The following is a 17,362-nucleotide window of genomic DNA, read 5'->3' on the forward strand; positions in this document are numbered from 1 at the left end:
GGGCAAAAATTCTCCAAAATCAGTGGAGAGCTTATGCATTCAATCCCTGGTGACAGTTTAAGAGAGTCTGAATGAGCAATTCGAGATTGTCCTTCTATTCAGTTAAAGATTGTGCTCTTGCTGTCTTCTCCAGCCCTTTTACTGAGAAGCGTAGGCAAAACGAGAAGGAGCAGCTCTCTTGGAGTAAAAGCCTGGTTGTTTCCTTTAAGAAAACCATTCTTGTGCACTGTAAATGCTAGAAGTGTAAAACAGCCTGTTGCCATAGCAAGGAATCCTAAACAAGTTCTTCCTTCATGGGCCATTTTTAAAGGATTTATAAGAACCTCTGTAACAGGCCAGTAACTGCCTCATAGTCCAAATAGGCAGTGTGGTATAGTACAGTGATAAAGTTTACAAAAAAAAAAAAAGGACTCTTACAAAAATTAAACCAGTCTTGGGGACGTTAGGTACAAAGCTTTCTTCCCTCAGACACTGGGAAAGTGAGAATTAGAGAACTGCAGAAACTTTTGCTTGACAGAAAGACAAGATGATTAGCATCTTAAAGACCCAATAATACCATTTAAATATATGGTGTAAACCACCCCCCCAAAACCCCAGTGCTGCAGTACTGCAAAAGTGAAGACCATTTATGATTATTGAGTAATTTCCCAACATTAAAGGCAAGGTTTCACCCAAATAGGAGAGCCTAATTCATCAGCTCCTGCAAAGGTCCTCTAGCCTGCCACCAATCCTGCAAAGTAAAAAATAGCCAATATACCAAATCAAAGCAGAAGGTGTTGGACCTAGACAATCATAAAGGAAGAAACTCTCAGTATGACTTCTGGTTTGAAATGAGAGTACACAGAACAAGAGAGACTTGCAATACAGGTATTCCACCTATTCCATTAACTATTCACTATACCCTAACTTCAACACAGTCCTTGGCAAGATGGTAGGGACATCTTAGGGACAGTGTCTTCACTAAAACAGGAATGGCAAAAAGCCCAAGGGCCGCTTGTAAACAGGATTTCTTACAAAATTACCTGTAGCAAATGAAGCAAGCTGGTAAGCTTTTTGTTGTTTTTGTCTTCCTCCATAAGATGCCTCTTTCTCTTTCTCAGGCTGAGGAACATCCGATACGCATTCAACACCACCCTCCTTGTGATCATCTGGCGCATTTTCATTGCAAGGTCACAGATGGCTCGAAACATCTGGTACTTTGTGGTGAGCCTCTGCTACAAGTTCCTTTCCTACTTCAGGGCATCCAGCACCCTCAGGCACTGAAGCCGTCCATCAGCAACCAGCCTCTTCCAGAAGGACCTCCATCTCCTCTAATCAGCAACTACGGGCATCGGGGTCTGAAAGTAGCAGAAAAATCCACTCCCTCCAGCAGCCTGCATTTATTGTGCACTCTTATATGTTCACCTTTTTAATTTTAACTAATGCTTTAATACATGGTGGTCTTTCTTCCGTAGGACCAGGCCAATTTTTAAAGCCATAACTGAAGCTTTAGGAACAGGTCAAGCTGGAACCGTTCATCTAGAGTCTGATGTGCAAGAGTAGGGGTTAACCAAAGTCATTGTCTTCCCATGTACTACCTAGGCTATCTTAATCCCATTTTCTTCCTCAAAAGAGGCAAATTTAAAGCATACAACTTTGGAAGAAAAGGATGCCGTCAGAGAAGACCCAGCCAAGGAAATTAACCTGTAAGAGGTCTTCCTTCATTCTCAGTCAGTGAAACGGTACCTTATTGAAAAACATGATTTCACATTTTCAGTTTTTCAAAACTTAGAGGGGAAAAAAGATCAGTTACACTAGGCCTAGTGTGTTCACTAGGAACTAGTGTGTACACTAGGAACTAGTGTGTTCACTGAACAGTTTTCAGATCTTGTCTTATATTGCTACTGAGGACTGATACTTTCAAGCCATAACTGAAGACACACATACAATTCATGTACCTGTGTTAACTCTACTCACTCACAAGCTGCTTTCTTATGGAGAGGTATTTTTTCCTCTCTGTGGTTAAGGCTGCAGTCTATTAAAAAGCCCTGTTCTTGCATTTATCACATCTGCTTGGAACATTTTTTGGCTTGAAAAATGCTGTATTTACTCTGAGAATGAAGAGAAGACTTCTTAAAAGATTGAAGGAGAATTGAGAAACTCTCTATTTTTGAGGAATAGGTCTTTTTCCCCCTTGGATTCGTCTGCAGAAAACCTCTCTCCCTGTAGCTCAAAAACAGTCTCATACTGTCCTTCATGCTTTCATTACAGCTAAATCACTTTGCAGTTGATCACTTCCACTGGCAAAGACAGTGTAAAGACATGTACGGAGGAAATCCCATCATGCCAGTTCTGCTGCCACTCCTGTCAGTAGGAATTAAAAAGTCTGAAACTTGTTTGCGTTTAGAATAGGAAAAGTTTCATTGACTTCTGTGTAAAAACAGTCATGCACTGTGAAGGTAATGCATTTTGTCCTACATTGCAGTTTAGAAAGGAACCCGAGGATCTTCCTAATGCTCACAGCTATTGGAGATGCTTGTTTCACTTAGTGAAGTACGAACTCCTGTAGGGGGAGAGAGAAAGAGAGCGCCTTCTTCAAAGTAGATGGTACAACAGCAACAAATTTATCATGCTCTCAGATTTTTGAAGTCAAATCTAATACTGGAATATTTTTTTTATTCAGATAACACTGAATAAGCACTTTATCAGACTTTAAAGCAGCTAGTTTTTGAAACAATGCAGCATCCAATTTCTCTAGTCTTGTCATGCTAGCTGTCTGAAAAAGTAATACTACATCACAAAAAAAACCCCACAGTTGCTCTTTTGAGAGCTGAGAATAGCACAGTATTTACAAAGCTGGCATTCTTCAAAAATTATACTTGTTTTTGGCAGTGAAGGCAAGAGCAAGTTATGATGACAGTATATTTATATCTTAGGCCTCCAAGCTAGTTCAAAAGTCTTTCTAAAGGTGCAAGGAATTAATCTTCCCCCGTATGCCCCAGAGGTCTAGTTTCAAGCAATTGCCAGAGGATGCCTGCAGCAGAACCTGACCAGAAACATGGTGTCCAGAATGGCAGGGCTCTGGCATTCCCTAGCAAAGGCCCCTGTGTTTTTCACACATTATTTCTGAACTATGCTTAATTAGGTCAAGCACCCAGTTTACAAAGATGCAAATTTTTTTAAGCTCTTGCCTTGAAAATGTACTTTCAAACTGAAGCTATGCTGCTGTTAGCTATGTGTTTTCCAACTTCAGAACGCTGGCAGTGCATGCTGTGCCTTGCACGGTAGCAGGGTGTCACTGCCTGGGAAACTAGAAGCTATGGGTTCTGGGGCACTGGGGACCAGACATTTTACATACAGTGCTTCCATAGCAGTGTATATGGTGTATATGGTGAAGGTTAGCTGCATTATACTTTGCTGACTTGGCAATGCAGAGACTGTGGCTATCTTGGCTGGGTGAGGCAGGTTGCCATAGGGATTCCTCTAGAAAGACTGCATTCCCTCAAGTACGTAATAGGTCATCAGCCAGCTTCCAGTCTTCTCATATGAAAGGCTAAAAAACAAAACAGAACTGTAGATTATTTTGAAACAAACTTCCATTAAAAAAGTAGGAAAGAATTTTAACTCATATCCTAAAAGTATTTTTAAGTGCCTGCCTTATGTACAAAGAGAAGCAACAGCTAAGGGGATCGTAAGTCTTACGCTGTGCACATGGACAAAAACTTGAGTCTCACAGAAAAGTAAATTACTGCAGACCTGCTACACCTACAACGGCTGGTCTACGTCAGTCAGCTCTAATATAAGGTGTCCTGCCTTCCCTTCCCCAACGCTAGTCATGCCATGCATTCCTCACACATGCTTGTAGGCATTCATAGTTATTTGCACAGGCTGTATTGTCCCAACAAGTCTGAGATACATCTTTGCTCACCTGAGCATATCCGGACCTGTTTTCTGCACATGCAAAAAGATGTTTCAGGTTTCACTCAGAACGATGGTGGTATCACATTTTAAAGCTCTTCAGCATTTTGCTGAAGGTAACAGCCACAGCAAAGCTACTGCTCAGCCCCGAAAAACCAGCAGGAGCTGCTTGGGATGTTGCAGAAACATAGCTGTTGCAGATGGTGTATGCTCTTCTGGAGACCTTTCATAGCCCACGCAGCGTTGCCAGCAGCTGGCTCCTGCCTTGCCTGGCAGGGGGGAATCAAGCTCTTAACTTTTCTTAACAGACATAACATGCAGTGAAACTTGAATCTTTAATCCATTTTCTTGTGGCTTGAGATGTTTTCAGGTGATTGTCTGAACCACAGAAATATTTCAGAAAAGCCTCAATGCAGAGACTGACACGTGGCAATGGCCTTTGGGTGCCAGTCGTGACTGTCATCATGGAGAGCTGGACCTGGCATAAGAACTTGTTCTCACCTCAAGCAGTGACTTAGCTTTGATGTTTTTCTGTGTGCTCCTCAGTGTATTTGTATGTGCTCTGAAGAAACCCAAGCGCTGGGGGAAATACCTAAAAAAGCCCACGGAGCGACAGCCACTTCTTTTCTTCCCTATCCTCTCTCTTGCTCTTTCAGGTATACTCACAAGCTTTTGACAAAAGAAAAGCCAAGTACAGTTGTTACTATGTTAAATCGGAGGTCCTGTGGCAACTGTGCACAAATTAATGTGAACAACTCAGGAGCAGGTATTACTCATGGCTGAAAGCTAGAGCTTTTAATACCTGTAAGGTTGAAGCAGGACTCAGGCTTTTTCTTCTCCTACAGAGGTAGCATGGTCAGTGCTATGGGGAGGAGGGAGGAGTAGGAGAAGCGTTGCCTGCAGCCTCTGCCCATAGACAGCAGAAGCATTGCTAGGCACAGAGCATCCAGCTCAACGAGGAAAGGGAGACTCAAGTGATCAGAGAAGTATGAGCTGCCAAACTCAGAGGAGACTGCCTCCCAAGGAGTGGGGGAAGAGCTCCATCAGCATTTTGTTACCAGTTTGGGTTCTTGTAATAAAATGTATGAACTAAAACGCTCCTCTGTCCTCACCCCAGCTACCAACAGGCAGGATAGAGAACAATATTGGCAGTCATTCTGCACAGCCACAAAAGAAAATATCTGCCACAAGACAGTATAATGGGATTATCCTCTGTAATTGTTTGTACCCTATGAACTTGCAGCGTATCTATGCCCTCACGGTGTCAGAAGCCTGCGGTGCTGCTACAGAAATAACATGGACCACTGCTGAACCCGATGTACTGTTTTGTTAGTACTATGCATATACACTAGTCTGTAGGCTATAGCTATGAACTGCTGTGCGAAAGCAATGAAAACACTGAATATCATTTCACTGTCAAAGAGCAATGCGCATAAGCTTGCAATTAAGAACTATCGCTTTTTTTTATTAAATTGCGATAACAAAAAACCCCAAATCCCTAAAATTAATCTGAGTTTAAACTGCCTTTTGACTGACAACCAAAGCTGTTTATCTCCAGCATGTCTGTTACCAAAAAAATAAAATTTCTCCTCTCTCCACCCTCTATCCCAATAACTTTGTTAAGAAAATACAATTCTTTCTTGGTAGAGAGGGGGGGTAACAGACATACTGGTACATTACAGGTTGTTGGCACATTACCCGCCTCCTCAAGAAATTTGTTACTTTACATTTTCTAAGAAAACATGATTATATATGCCTGTGTGTATAGTTACATCTTTCACCACCAGTCTTCTCATACAACATACAGAGATGGTAAAAATAGTGGAGCTCATATTGAAATGCCAGGCTGTGCTTGTTTGGTATGCACTGTTCCAATTCAGTTTAAGACGAAGTGATTAAAACCTACCCTAGTTTCCAGTGTAAAGGAAACCTAACCTGTAGCACTATTAATCAAATCATCATCATGAATAAGCAACGGGGAAAAGAGGGAGGGGGGCATTCTTTTGTTTGTAAATAAGCTACAGCTTCATGGTCGAAAGCATGCTGTCGCTCTTCCAGCATTGACGTTCTACCGCAGAAAGCAAGGATGAACTTTTATTACAATTGGATCCTTTATTCTAGTGCAGAGTAAATAACATACTGTACATTCCCCAGAAGCTAAATGGTGAATATCCCGTTACATGGTGCTAAATATCGGTATGAAGGTGGTACAGACTTACTTAAGAGAATTTAAAAAAAAAAAACCAAACATGCATATTTGGAGAATAATTAAAGATGTACTATCCCACTTTTCTCTATTGCTTAAAAGTCAACTATGAATTGAGTTGGTTTGTTCAGATTAACATGAAACTGCTTATAAAAGGTTTCTTGTCCTTACATAATCTTGGCAGACCCGAGTTTATAGTAAAATATGTACTCTCCCACTGTCCAAAGTTTATACGGTTCTATCTGCTATTTCTATTCTCTTGTTAGCTATGAGACAACTTACTGTTATAAATCTTAATTAAAAAGTTTCTAATGTTAAGGTGTAATCTTTTGAGCTCTCAAATCAGATAAAATGGTAAAATCACAAATTATGAGAACCTCAGCCATAAAATTGTTAATATGTTTATGTTATTTTAAACATTTAATAAAATATTTTAAAACTATGGTCACTTTGCATCGCTTATGTTGCTAAAGGAGATGGTTACTTGCTGGCCATCGCAGTTCAGGACAGGCTGCATCTGCACCACATCTGTACACATCTGTACCACAGCTGCCGGTGTCCCAGCCTGCGTGGAACGGCAGCCCCACCTACAGGCAGCTGCCAGCACAAGGACCTGCTGCACAGGCAAGGGGAGGGAAAACAAGGAGGGGGAAATCCCAAATTTTAAAAGTAATGACTGTGAGACTTTAACCCAGATAGGTATGACCTGGAAGGGTCCATCTCTGGTAAGTGTCCTCCAGAAAGTGATAGGGACAGGTCTTCAGCAAGGACAAACTGGTAATAACTCGACCAAATGCCTGAACAACATACCATTTGCACCTGAGAATATTACCCCAAATTCTTAGTTTTACAAGGTAAGGACTTTAATTTACACTTGGTGTTAACACCATAATGCTCTTCTGGCATCAAGAAGTTTTAAAGTCCAGAGAAATATGGTATGCTTTTATTTCAAGACCCTACCATGCAGCGAGAAAAGTTTAAGGATGTTACTGCATAGGCATGCGTGGGGGTTGGGAAATAATCGTTGTTTGTATGTGTTTCCAAGAAGTGTACACAATAATACTTCAGGTTGTTGGGTAAGCTCTTAATCTAGCAATTCTCATGATTGCCAAGAACATTCTGACTCTATGACAAATACTTCACTGTACTGCAAATGATGTCTCCAAGGCCATTTCGAAGCAATGGCACAGTAAGATAATGAAATCACCTTGAGAAATAGCAGGACTAACTAGAAAGTTGTTTGTTTGTTTTACAAGTAGAAAGTCCTTACCTTTTCCAGTTCTGGAGGAAAAAAAAAATAATAAATCTTTCTTGCTGAAATAAAATCTTCACAGTTGGGAACTTCAATAGTCAAAAATCTCTAGTGGCCCAAAGCAAAGACACTGTCTCAAGGTCTGAGTTCAGGCACTCTGTCAGTGTATTTGTGGACAAAGAGAATGCCACATCCCTCAGAGGTCTCCGCTATCAAATCTTCAGGGGGAAAAAAAGAAGAGAGTGTTTCTGTTTTAACATTAAAGCTTCAGTCTAGTAAATGTTTCCAGCTATCTGCATTAGAAGAGCCTGAAATCAAAACACCTCCATTCCTTTGGCTGCTGCAGCAATTCTGTTTCCAAATGCATATGCACAGCACAGCCTACCACCAGTCCGCTCACATCTCCTGCAGCTGGCCTGCTGGATCTTGGCTCATTCCCCAACACTTCATGAAGATTCATGGTAGGTAGGTTACCTGAGCTGCTTCCAGTGCTCAGCAACAGCACAGCGGGATCAGGCACCGTGAGCACAAGCTGTAATTGTTCTGTGTTTCAGTACTTCCATTGTAATTCTAGTGACTGCAATGCCTTGCAATGGTCTCATTTTCAGAAACTTTAATCTTATAAATATATACATGTATATAGTCCTAGATACATATGTGTATAAAAATACGTATATTATACATATGTCTCAAGACAGGACTGGTCAAACTATTTGGCATTTATGTATCTATGGATGAACGCACGGGTGCATGTAGACACACACACACAATTTTGGAAGGCAGGGAAAGAGGGCAGATCTAATCTGAGTAGGGTCAAATCCCCATATAGCTGGGTTTCTGGAAAGGGAGAGGAATGGAGTTTGAGTATCGATTGCCATTACAATTAAGTGTAACGGGAGGGTAGCAAGGCGCAAGCGTGCTGTAAATAGTGGCACGCTATGCACTGCCAATGGATGTAATGGGTAACTAATTTAACAGAAAACGTAGCCAGAGCTCCCTTAATTTCAGTACAAAGGTAAGCCATGTCTTACCTAGTTTTTAAAATCATACATACTCAGTGACCAAAACTTCAGCTTTTTTTCCCAGACATTATTTTGAATGCTAGAAGTTACAATGCCTTTCAAAAATGTCTGTTGTTAAATTCTAAGGGGGCTATGTGGGACCAAGACTTGGAGGCGGTAGATGCAGATGGACTAGTATTTTTCAGTTTCTGTCCAACACCGTTCAAGAAAAAAGCATTTCATTATCATTAAATTTCAAAAAAAACTTACAAATTTGTTCGTTTTCAAAAGAATTGTTTATCAAAAAGCACACTATGAAATATTTTCACCATGTATTATTGATAAAAATGTTTTTGTCAAGAGTCAGAAATCATTTTACTAACTCCTTTCCAAAAATTATATTTGTTGTAGAAAGTTTGTCATCTTGGACTCATTTCATCAAATCACAAATACATTTTCCTTTAAATTTCTCCAAAAGGCTTTTCTTTTTTCTTTTAATTGAAAAACTAAGAATACCTTGATAAAAGCAAAACAAGAAACAACCAGAGCAACTCTGAAAAAAAGGCAGGAAGACTGAGGTGGTATTTAGCACGTATGACTAATTCTGGACGAGAAGTCTTTCTTCTTGCCATGTAAACAATCATGCAAGCAGCCAGTTGGCCAATTTGTCCTAAACGCTGTGGCAGAAGTGGTCTTGTGGAACGTACAGCACGTAGAGTGCTGGCAAATACAGACAGCGACCTCTTTTCAACAACACAGGCTAAATAGACATAAAAACACGTGCGTGTGTGTGTGTGTGTGTGTGTATAAAGCGTGGGTGCCACAAATTCTGCAGGTCTAATCCACTGCTGGCAGGCAAGGGAACTTGACTCGCATAACCACTAGGGCCAAATCCGCCCCATTACATTTCTCAAAGGCACCTCTTTGCCAAGACAGCCAGTTTGTCTCTCATTCTGTTGTCCCCGACCCCAACAATGCTTCTGCTACCCCAACTTCCCATTTTTCGCATTCTTCTAGAAGTCATGCAGCTCCCGAATTTCCTCTCTCCTCACAATCTGTTCTCGCTCCCCATCCCCCCCACACATCTCAAAACGTTTTGATTAAAATTTTTTTAATGATAAGAGTATCTTCTGTATCAGGGAAGAGGAAGAAAGAGAGGAGGATCCAGAGAGGCCCTGGGGTGTCTGTGGGCCAAGATTAGAAGGAAACTGGCTAATCACAGCTTCACTGTGAGAGGATAAGAAAGAGGGCTGAGCTTGACGTTTCTCAGTCCACAGAATATCCACTTGTTGGTCCATAGCTGATGTAGGCTAAGGCAAAAGTAGGGGTAAGGAGACAAAGAAGAGGGGAGCTGCCCCAGTTTGCACTGAAGGACTCCAGATAAACTCCATGGGTTTGTCTCAACCTCTGCATCAGCTTCCTGCTACTGCTACGGCCACCGCAACGTTATTCCAGTGTTGCCTAACAGAATTTAGCATGAAAAACAAAATCTGACCCATGCTATTCGGATTAGAAAGAAATAATTTTTCATTCTTCTTTTCAAGTTAATGGCAGTCTTAATGGCATTTGGTATTGACTTTATAATGATGCTCTTTCATCAGAACGGCATTTTGCCAGTCTCGCTCTAGGCTTTGTAAGATTTATACTACGTGTCCTAGTCCAGTAAGAGAAGGATGTTGAGGGCTTTTTGTTTGTTGCTTTCTGGCGTTTATTTGTTTTTAGAGAATAAAAAAATAATGTTTTTAGAGTTTTGAAAATAAAGGACAGAGAACGGACCTCATGATGTTGGTCTTCTGTAAAGCAAGACTAGATAATAATCTCTCACTTCCTTGCAATATAACAAAGAGTTTAATGAGAGAAAAAGTCACAGCTTTATCATTAGCCTTTCCTTAATGAAAATTATTTCAAATCCTGAAACCCAGGGTATACATCAAAGGCATTGTTTTCATTTTGTTAGCAAATCTTTTCTTAAAATATAATTTTCCTTCTTTTTATGTAAATGTGATCTTTAGGGAGAGAAACAAAATCAATTTTCCATTAAGATGCATCAATGAATTAAAGCCATCAGCAAGAAAGTTCAAATTCATTCTAGAGAACAAAGACTTAAAGGTCAACCTGCAGACTTCAATATTTAAAGCTTTTCTTTTGACATTCTGATGACATAGTATTATCAAGCCAAATAATCAATTAAATAAACTAGGGAAATTGTGTTACTATTCATTTTCTAAGAGAAGCAATTCAGGGAGGAGGAAAATGATGTAATGTAGGACAACCAATCCTTAGCTGATACACCGTAGCTTAGATGACAGAATAAGCACCAGGTCTCAAGGGAAGGGATCTCAGCCAATTGTCCCCATCTCCCTCAACTAAGGACAACCAGAAGTTACTGTTGTACATTAAGAATAGACCCCACTTCATAACTGCCTGAATCAGGATTACTTGACTCTGAAAAGTGCTATGGCACAGTGATAAAGTGGATTTCTGGACTCCAGCATTCACGCCCTACCTATTGAACGGGATACCAGAGCAAAGGAAGCAATGGCTGCCTGCAGGTCAGTTGAATGTCCCACTCAGAGCCGTGAGAGGGGCACACGCTCATCTACTGCTCTTGCCAGAAGTGACCTGACGATACAAATTCCCGTAACTCCCTGCACTGCAATCTCAGAGGTGACTTGCTTCTTCCAGGGAAACAGCACACACTACACTGCTAATCACGCGAGCTTCACCCTGACCCAGATGTAAAAGCCACATCAAAAGTACACACCAAAGAAATGCATCTTCTATAAAAATGACCCAGAATGAAGATTAGGCAAGACAGCATCAAGGCAATAGCTCTGAAGCTGCCTTTGAAAAGCCACCTAGTAGTGATTTCCGTAGGCTACCAAAACAAAACACAACAGGGGAAAACACACCAAATCACCTTAACACCATTATTCTGCATCCCTACCCACTGGCCTTGTCTATGTCCCGATATGTGTTCAGGTACCACTGAGGAACAGGAGGGAGTGAAAAAAGAACATCACAGATGAAGGTCCACTGACAGGGATTACAGGCACACGGATACAAGTGACAGTCTACCTGCACAGAGATCAGTCTGCACATAAATCGATTCAGGGCCAGGGAAGAAAGTGACTTTTAAAACCACTGCTCAGCAAAATCCACCCTTCCCCAATTTTCCCTGAACAGGGTATGCAGAGAGCTTTGCAGAGGGCTTTCAACAGAAATTCCCACTTCAGCTGGTGACCTGACTTCTGTATTTCTGATTCAGTTCTCACTGCAAGCTCCTCCTCTCCAAAAATGGGCTGTCGGGCTCATGACCACTCCCAAGAGAGCAACCTCTTGGGAACCACTGGCTTAGGAAGGTACCTGGGGAAAGCTACTGCCAAAGTGCAAGACAATTAATTGGACTAAATGTATATAAACTGATTAGAGAAATCAGGGCTGGTGAAAATGCCAGCAAAAATAGCAAAAATTTTTGTAGGAAGAGGTTGTGCCTGTATTTAGACCAGTAAATGTAATCAGAGAACAGGCAAGATTTGAAGTACACAAGGCAAATGTTTTGCTAGTTATAATGCTGGTCCTTTGCCACTGTCATTTGTCACTGTTGCTGACAGTATTTGCTGTACAAGACACTGAAAAACCCCCAAAAGAAGGGGCGAGTACCCCAGTGCCTCTGCTAGTTAAATCTTGACAAGAAAGTAATAGAAAGCTATAGTATGGCACAATCTTGCAGAGAAAGGAAGGTGGATTTAAATGTCTCCATCTCATTCTTTCTCATTGCCTCAGGCCTTCAAAAATGAGCACATTTTGGAACTTGAGGAGCTAGAGAAAAATGTACAGCAATAGATAGTAAAAACTGGAGTTTGTAGAGTAATAAATAAAAGTTTGGCTACTTGGAAGTGTGAATGGCAGTAACTTATTCAACAATGACTATGTTTATGCAACACTGAGTTTAAGGGGAAATTTTTCCTTGAGTTAGTCCTGTCTTCACGATCCATGATTATCGATCATTTTAGCCCACTTTGTTGCTCCCCTCCCAGCAGAGGTTGATGTGACAATTGGTCTGGGAAAAGAGAAATGTCAGTTGCCTATGAAGGTCTCTGGAAAGTTTGCTACCACTTAACACCTCTGGGGAAACTTTGTTGATAAATAAAGGGCTGCTGGATAAGATACGCCAAGAAAGATTAAGTCAACAAGGGCAAATTCAGCAGTGAACAGGCTAATAAGGTAAACTAGCTTGAAAAGGCAAGTGAGGCTGAAGTCAGGGATCTGATACTCTCAAGTCAGGAGAACAATTACACAAAAGCAGGGCCAGGCAAGATAAGTTAGAAAGTAAAAGAGAGAAATAAACAAATTTTTCACCTTGCTCTAGTGAAAGAAAGCAGACATACACAACCATATCACTTATGACTTACAGTTCCATTTATTATTAAACTCAAGTAACACAGATTGACTTCACATGCCAGTTTATAACCCCAGCCGGACAACAGACCTTTTATTAGCTGTGACACTTGTGAGCAAGGTGTCATAAACAAAACCTTTAAAGTCCTGAGTTTTGTAATGATAAGTAATGATTAATTTGGGAAGCCACCCATGGAGTACCTCCATACACACAGTGTTTCTGCCCATAGTAGCACTGCCAAGGCTTCGCATGAGCCACCCTGAGTCTGGCAGCTGGGTAAGCACAGCTCTGCTCCCACACAGGTTAATTAAGAAAGCACAGTCCCCATGGGACACAGGGCCACGCCGCTGTGTGATTCTGGCTATACCACCTAGTACTAAAAGAGCCCTCAGCCCCGTTGGCAGTAAATCCTAGCCTTGGCTTGGCAGAGCACTAACCCAAGTATAATGCTTGCAAATGAAAGCCAACTCATTTATAAGCAAGTCAGAGCACAGGACAATTTGTAATTTTGTGCATTGTCATGTCCCAAACACATCTGAACTCCTCCTCTCAGAACTACTGGGGAACTTGGACGTGTTCCTCCATCCAAGCTGACCAAGTGAAGGAAGGGGAGCTAGAAAACACGTTTCTCCTTTGGGCCCAGATACCTTTATATCCTACAGTGCCACGGAGAGAGGCAAGATGAAGAGACATCCTCCAAAGCCCTTGCTCTGCTCCTGGAGCCTATCCCTCCAGCCCTTACCCTCTTTGATTTCTTAGGGTCTTAGAATGCCAGCTGCCTGCCTCAGCAGCCGAGGTGAGGAACCTCCAGGGAGCTGTGCAGGACACGCAACCCTTTTCATTTGTGACCCTGCTCCACATCACCTAACTGTAGTCTGGGAAGTAGCCAGGGTTGCATTTCCCAAATACCACAGTCCCCCGGTACAAAAGCACTCAAAGTTACTCATTGCATTGCAAGAGTGACTTTCCATAGATATGGCTGCATCCTGTGATGGGGAGCTCCTTAGACAAACCTCACAAGCCAATTTTGGGACCTAGCAGACATTCACATGCATAAGTAACTAGCTAGGCAGCAGCGCTAAAGAAAATAACATCTATTTCTATCTAGTCCGATAAGTCAGTCAAATGGCTGCTTCTGGGCAGTCTGAGCCACACATTCCCAGCATGCTGTCTCGAAAAATACATTGTAATCTTGCATTGGTTTTGTATTTGTTGAGTTTTTGATTCATATTTTTAATCACATTACCATGGAAAAAGAAATCAGAGGCTAAAAGTTTCTCCTTTGCTGTGAGGGAAAAATTTGTTTGTGTTTTGCAAATCCAGTCAGATTTTTATATGGTGAGAATTAACAAACCCTGATGAAACTGAGTTCTGTGATACAACCTGATCCATGGTGCAACACCACCTGCAAAAGGATTTAGTTTATGTTCAGTTTAGCTACCACCCCACTTATCTTCATAATAAAGCTCGTGGGGTGACAATATGTTGAAAATAAGATGAAAGCTAAGCACAGCAGTTAGCTTCAGTTCAGTTCAGGTTACCCTGAGTCACCAAACACTGTAATCACCTTTCCAGGGGGTTTTTCTCTCCTTCCACCATGCTTACTTTCCAGCTTGGTCACATACTCTCTCTCCCCTGTGAGCCACTGCAAGGCCTCCTTACCTCAGCTCCCCTCCTGGAGCTGTGCAGCTTATTGTTTCCACCTCAGCACCAAGCCTGAGCATCTCTGTATTGAATTGTCTCCAAGGTCTTCAGGGCATTCTTCCCAATTCATCAAGGTCATTTCAAATTCTAATCATATCCTCTGATGTTTCGGCTCTCACTGCCAGCCTGACGTCATCTACAAAGTTGAAAAGCACACACTGTACTCCCAACATTTCGATCATAAATTAAACTCCTAGGCAGTCCTAAACCCTCTCATTTCCCCACACCACTCCTCTGCTCCCTTATCCTCCACCTTTTACCCTCACGTCCTTCATGGGGAAGCTTTTGCTCAGCTGCTACTGATAGCCAACGCTATGGGCCAAGCACAAACCCTTGCTCTCTTCCATAGGAGATGACGGCGTGCCACAAAGCCGCTCGTGAGTGCAAGCAGCCCCACCACCACGGCTGCAGATGCATCCCTCCCCAGTCAGCACAGCTACAGATGCCTCATCCCACCTTGGCCCTCCTACTACCACTCACCCTACAGGCATCGAGCCTCTTGCCAAAGTAACACTGCCTGCACTCATCGGCATGGGGCTGTGACCAGCCTCGGGCAGGGTTAGCTTGAAGTTCCCCTCGCATGGCTCGATGCTGCTTTGTGAACTTCTGGTGTGCCTCTGAGCAGCTGCCCTTTCCCACTAGATGAGAATCTCTCAAAAGGCAGCCAAATGGGTGGTATTTGCCTATCAAAAACAGGGGAAATAAAGCATGGCTGAAATATAGCTACTACTTCAAAAATAAATAATAAATACAAAAGGCAGGGAAGCATTCCTAATTTTTAACTAAATAAGGGGAAGGGAGAGGGGGACAAAACATGGGAGCAAAGTAGCAGTAAGGGAAGTCAGGTCTCTTTCTGGGGAAATAAGGTGGGATGCAGTGGAGAACTGTGAGACTGGCAAGAGTCACGGCCACGAGATGGGGACCACACTGAAACCAGGGGATGTAACATTCAGCTTTGGTCCCTCCACCGTGAGGCTGTCTGAGACTATGATCCAGCTGATGGCGGGGATGGAGATAAGCAGCTGCAGTAGTGGTAGTGGACATTGTGGGGAGTAGCTGAGGAGATGGGGGCAACTTTTTTCCCTTGAGGGAAGGTGCAGGTTGAGGAAGCCCTACCAGTCCCATCTCAAACCACAAGCACAAAGAGATGTACAGACAGACATACAGACAGCAAAAGGCTTGATGCCTGTAGGGCGAGTGGTGGCACGAGGGCCAAGGTGGGATGATGCATTTCTGGCTGTGCTGACTGGGGAGGGAGGCATCTGCAGCAGCGGGGGAGGGGCTGCGGGGGGGAGCACTGCTTGCACTCACAAGAAGGACTTGGGGGTACTGGTGGATGAAAAGCTGGACATGAGCCAGCAATGTGCGCTCGCAGCCCAGAAGGCCAATCGTATCCTGGGCTGCATCAAAAGAAGCGTGGCCAGCAGGTCGAGGGAGGTGATTCTGCCCCTCTACTCTGCTCTGGTGAGACCCCACCTGGAGTACTGCGTCCAGCTCTGGAGCCCTCAGCATAAGAAAGACACGGACCTGTTGGAGCAGGTCCAGAGGAGGGCCACGAAAATGATCAGGGGGATGGAACACCTCTCCTATGAAGAAAGGCTGAGAGAGTTGGGGTTGTTCAGCCTAGAGAAGAGAAGGCTTTGGGGACACCTTATTGCAGCCTATCAGTACTTAAAGGGGGCTTATAAAAAAGATGGTGGCAAACTTTTTAGCAGGGCCTGTTGCGACAGGACAAGGGGGAATGGCTTTAAACTAAAGGGGGGTAGATTTCGACTAGATAGAAGGAAGAAATTTTTTATGCTGAGGGTGGTGAAACACTGGCACAGGTTGCCCAGAGAGGTGGTGGATGCCCCATCCCTGGAAACATTCAAGGTCAGGTTGGACGGGGCTCTGAGCAACCTGATCTAGTTGAAGATGTCCCTGCCCACAGCAGGGGGGTTGGACTAGATGACCTTTAGAGGTCCCTTCCAACCCAAACTATTCTATGATTCTATGATACACTGGCTGCCAGGTTCAGGTCAATTAAACATCCTTTGCAACAAGGGAGGATGTGCACACAGCAAAGCCGTGCAAGCAGAAGAGTCTTCTTGTGACCAGTTCAGCCAGAGAGCAAGGAAATGGTGTGGCAGGCTGGATGAACCAGGGCACTTAGAGGGAGAAGCCAGCAGAAAGGAGAAACAGAAAAGCAGAGAAAATGAAGCTCACTCCCGTGCTGCATGACCAACAGCTACACAGCCTCTGAGGATTTCCCCCAACGCATAAGGACCTGACTCCAAGAATGGTCCCAAAAAACACAGAAGACATTTCCCCAGCCAGCCCCCGCCTGTGCCAGGTCGGGTCTGCCCAGCCCTCTGCTCTGCACGCCCTGCTCCAGCTCCAGACTCACCTGGTGCCCCCTGCCCGGCAGATCTGCTCAGGAGCCACGTGGCACATCTCCTCCACGCACATCACGGGGAGCACAGCGCTTGCCTCTCTCGGAGACAGCCTCACTGGGGATGCCTTTTGTACCCATCACGCACCGGCCCTCCGTTTGTGGAGCTCTACACGGTCAGTTAGAGCCATCCCGAGAAAAAGACCCAGGTCGTTCCGTGTCCGTGGAAGGTAAGAGCAAAACATACGCCTAAATGGCATCAGAAATAAGGTTAAAATCTTTCCCAAGTCTGTGTTTGGAATCACTTGTAAAATGCACTCATGTTCTTTTTTCCTTTAATTTGCTGAAATACATGTGAATTTGAGTTAAGGAACTTGTACAAGCCATAGCAGAACAGAAACTGAAACATTAGAGGATATTTTTTCAGGAACTGACACAATTTCTCTTTCAGAAGGTTTTAACTTCAAGTCTTAGCAGGAAAAATCCTTTTATCAAAAAATTCTTTCCAACCTTCAGATTTTAATACAAG

General features: G+C 43.1%; 1 protein-coding gene across 2 annotated transcripts in view; it reads left to right on the forward strand.

Annotated features, from left to right (window-relative positions):
- Window positions 1-6,545, forward strand: part of FAR2 (fatty acyl-CoA reductase 2) — a 153,537-nt gene extending 146,992 nt beyond the window's left edge. For both annotated transcript variants that reach the window (XM_076345051.1, XM_076345041.1), the window contains exon 12: window positions 1,101-6,545. In XM_076345051.1, coding sequence (XP_076201166.1) covers window positions 1,101-1,263 — 163 coding nt within the window. In that variant the 3' untranslated portion in view covers window positions 1,264-6,545. The remainder of the gene's footprint in view (window positions 1-1,100) is intronic.
- The last annotated feature ends 10,817 nt before the right edge of the window (window positions 6,546-17,362 follow it).

The sequence above is a fragment of the Aptenodytes patagonicus genome, chromosome 1 (genome assembly GCF_965638725.1).
Source record: "Aptenodytes patagonicus chromosome 1, bAptPat1.pri.cur, whole genome shotgun sequence".
NCBI classification, from domain to species: Eukaryota; Metazoa; Chordata; class Aves; order Sphenisciformes; family Spheniscidae; genus Aptenodytes; species Aptenodytes patagonicus.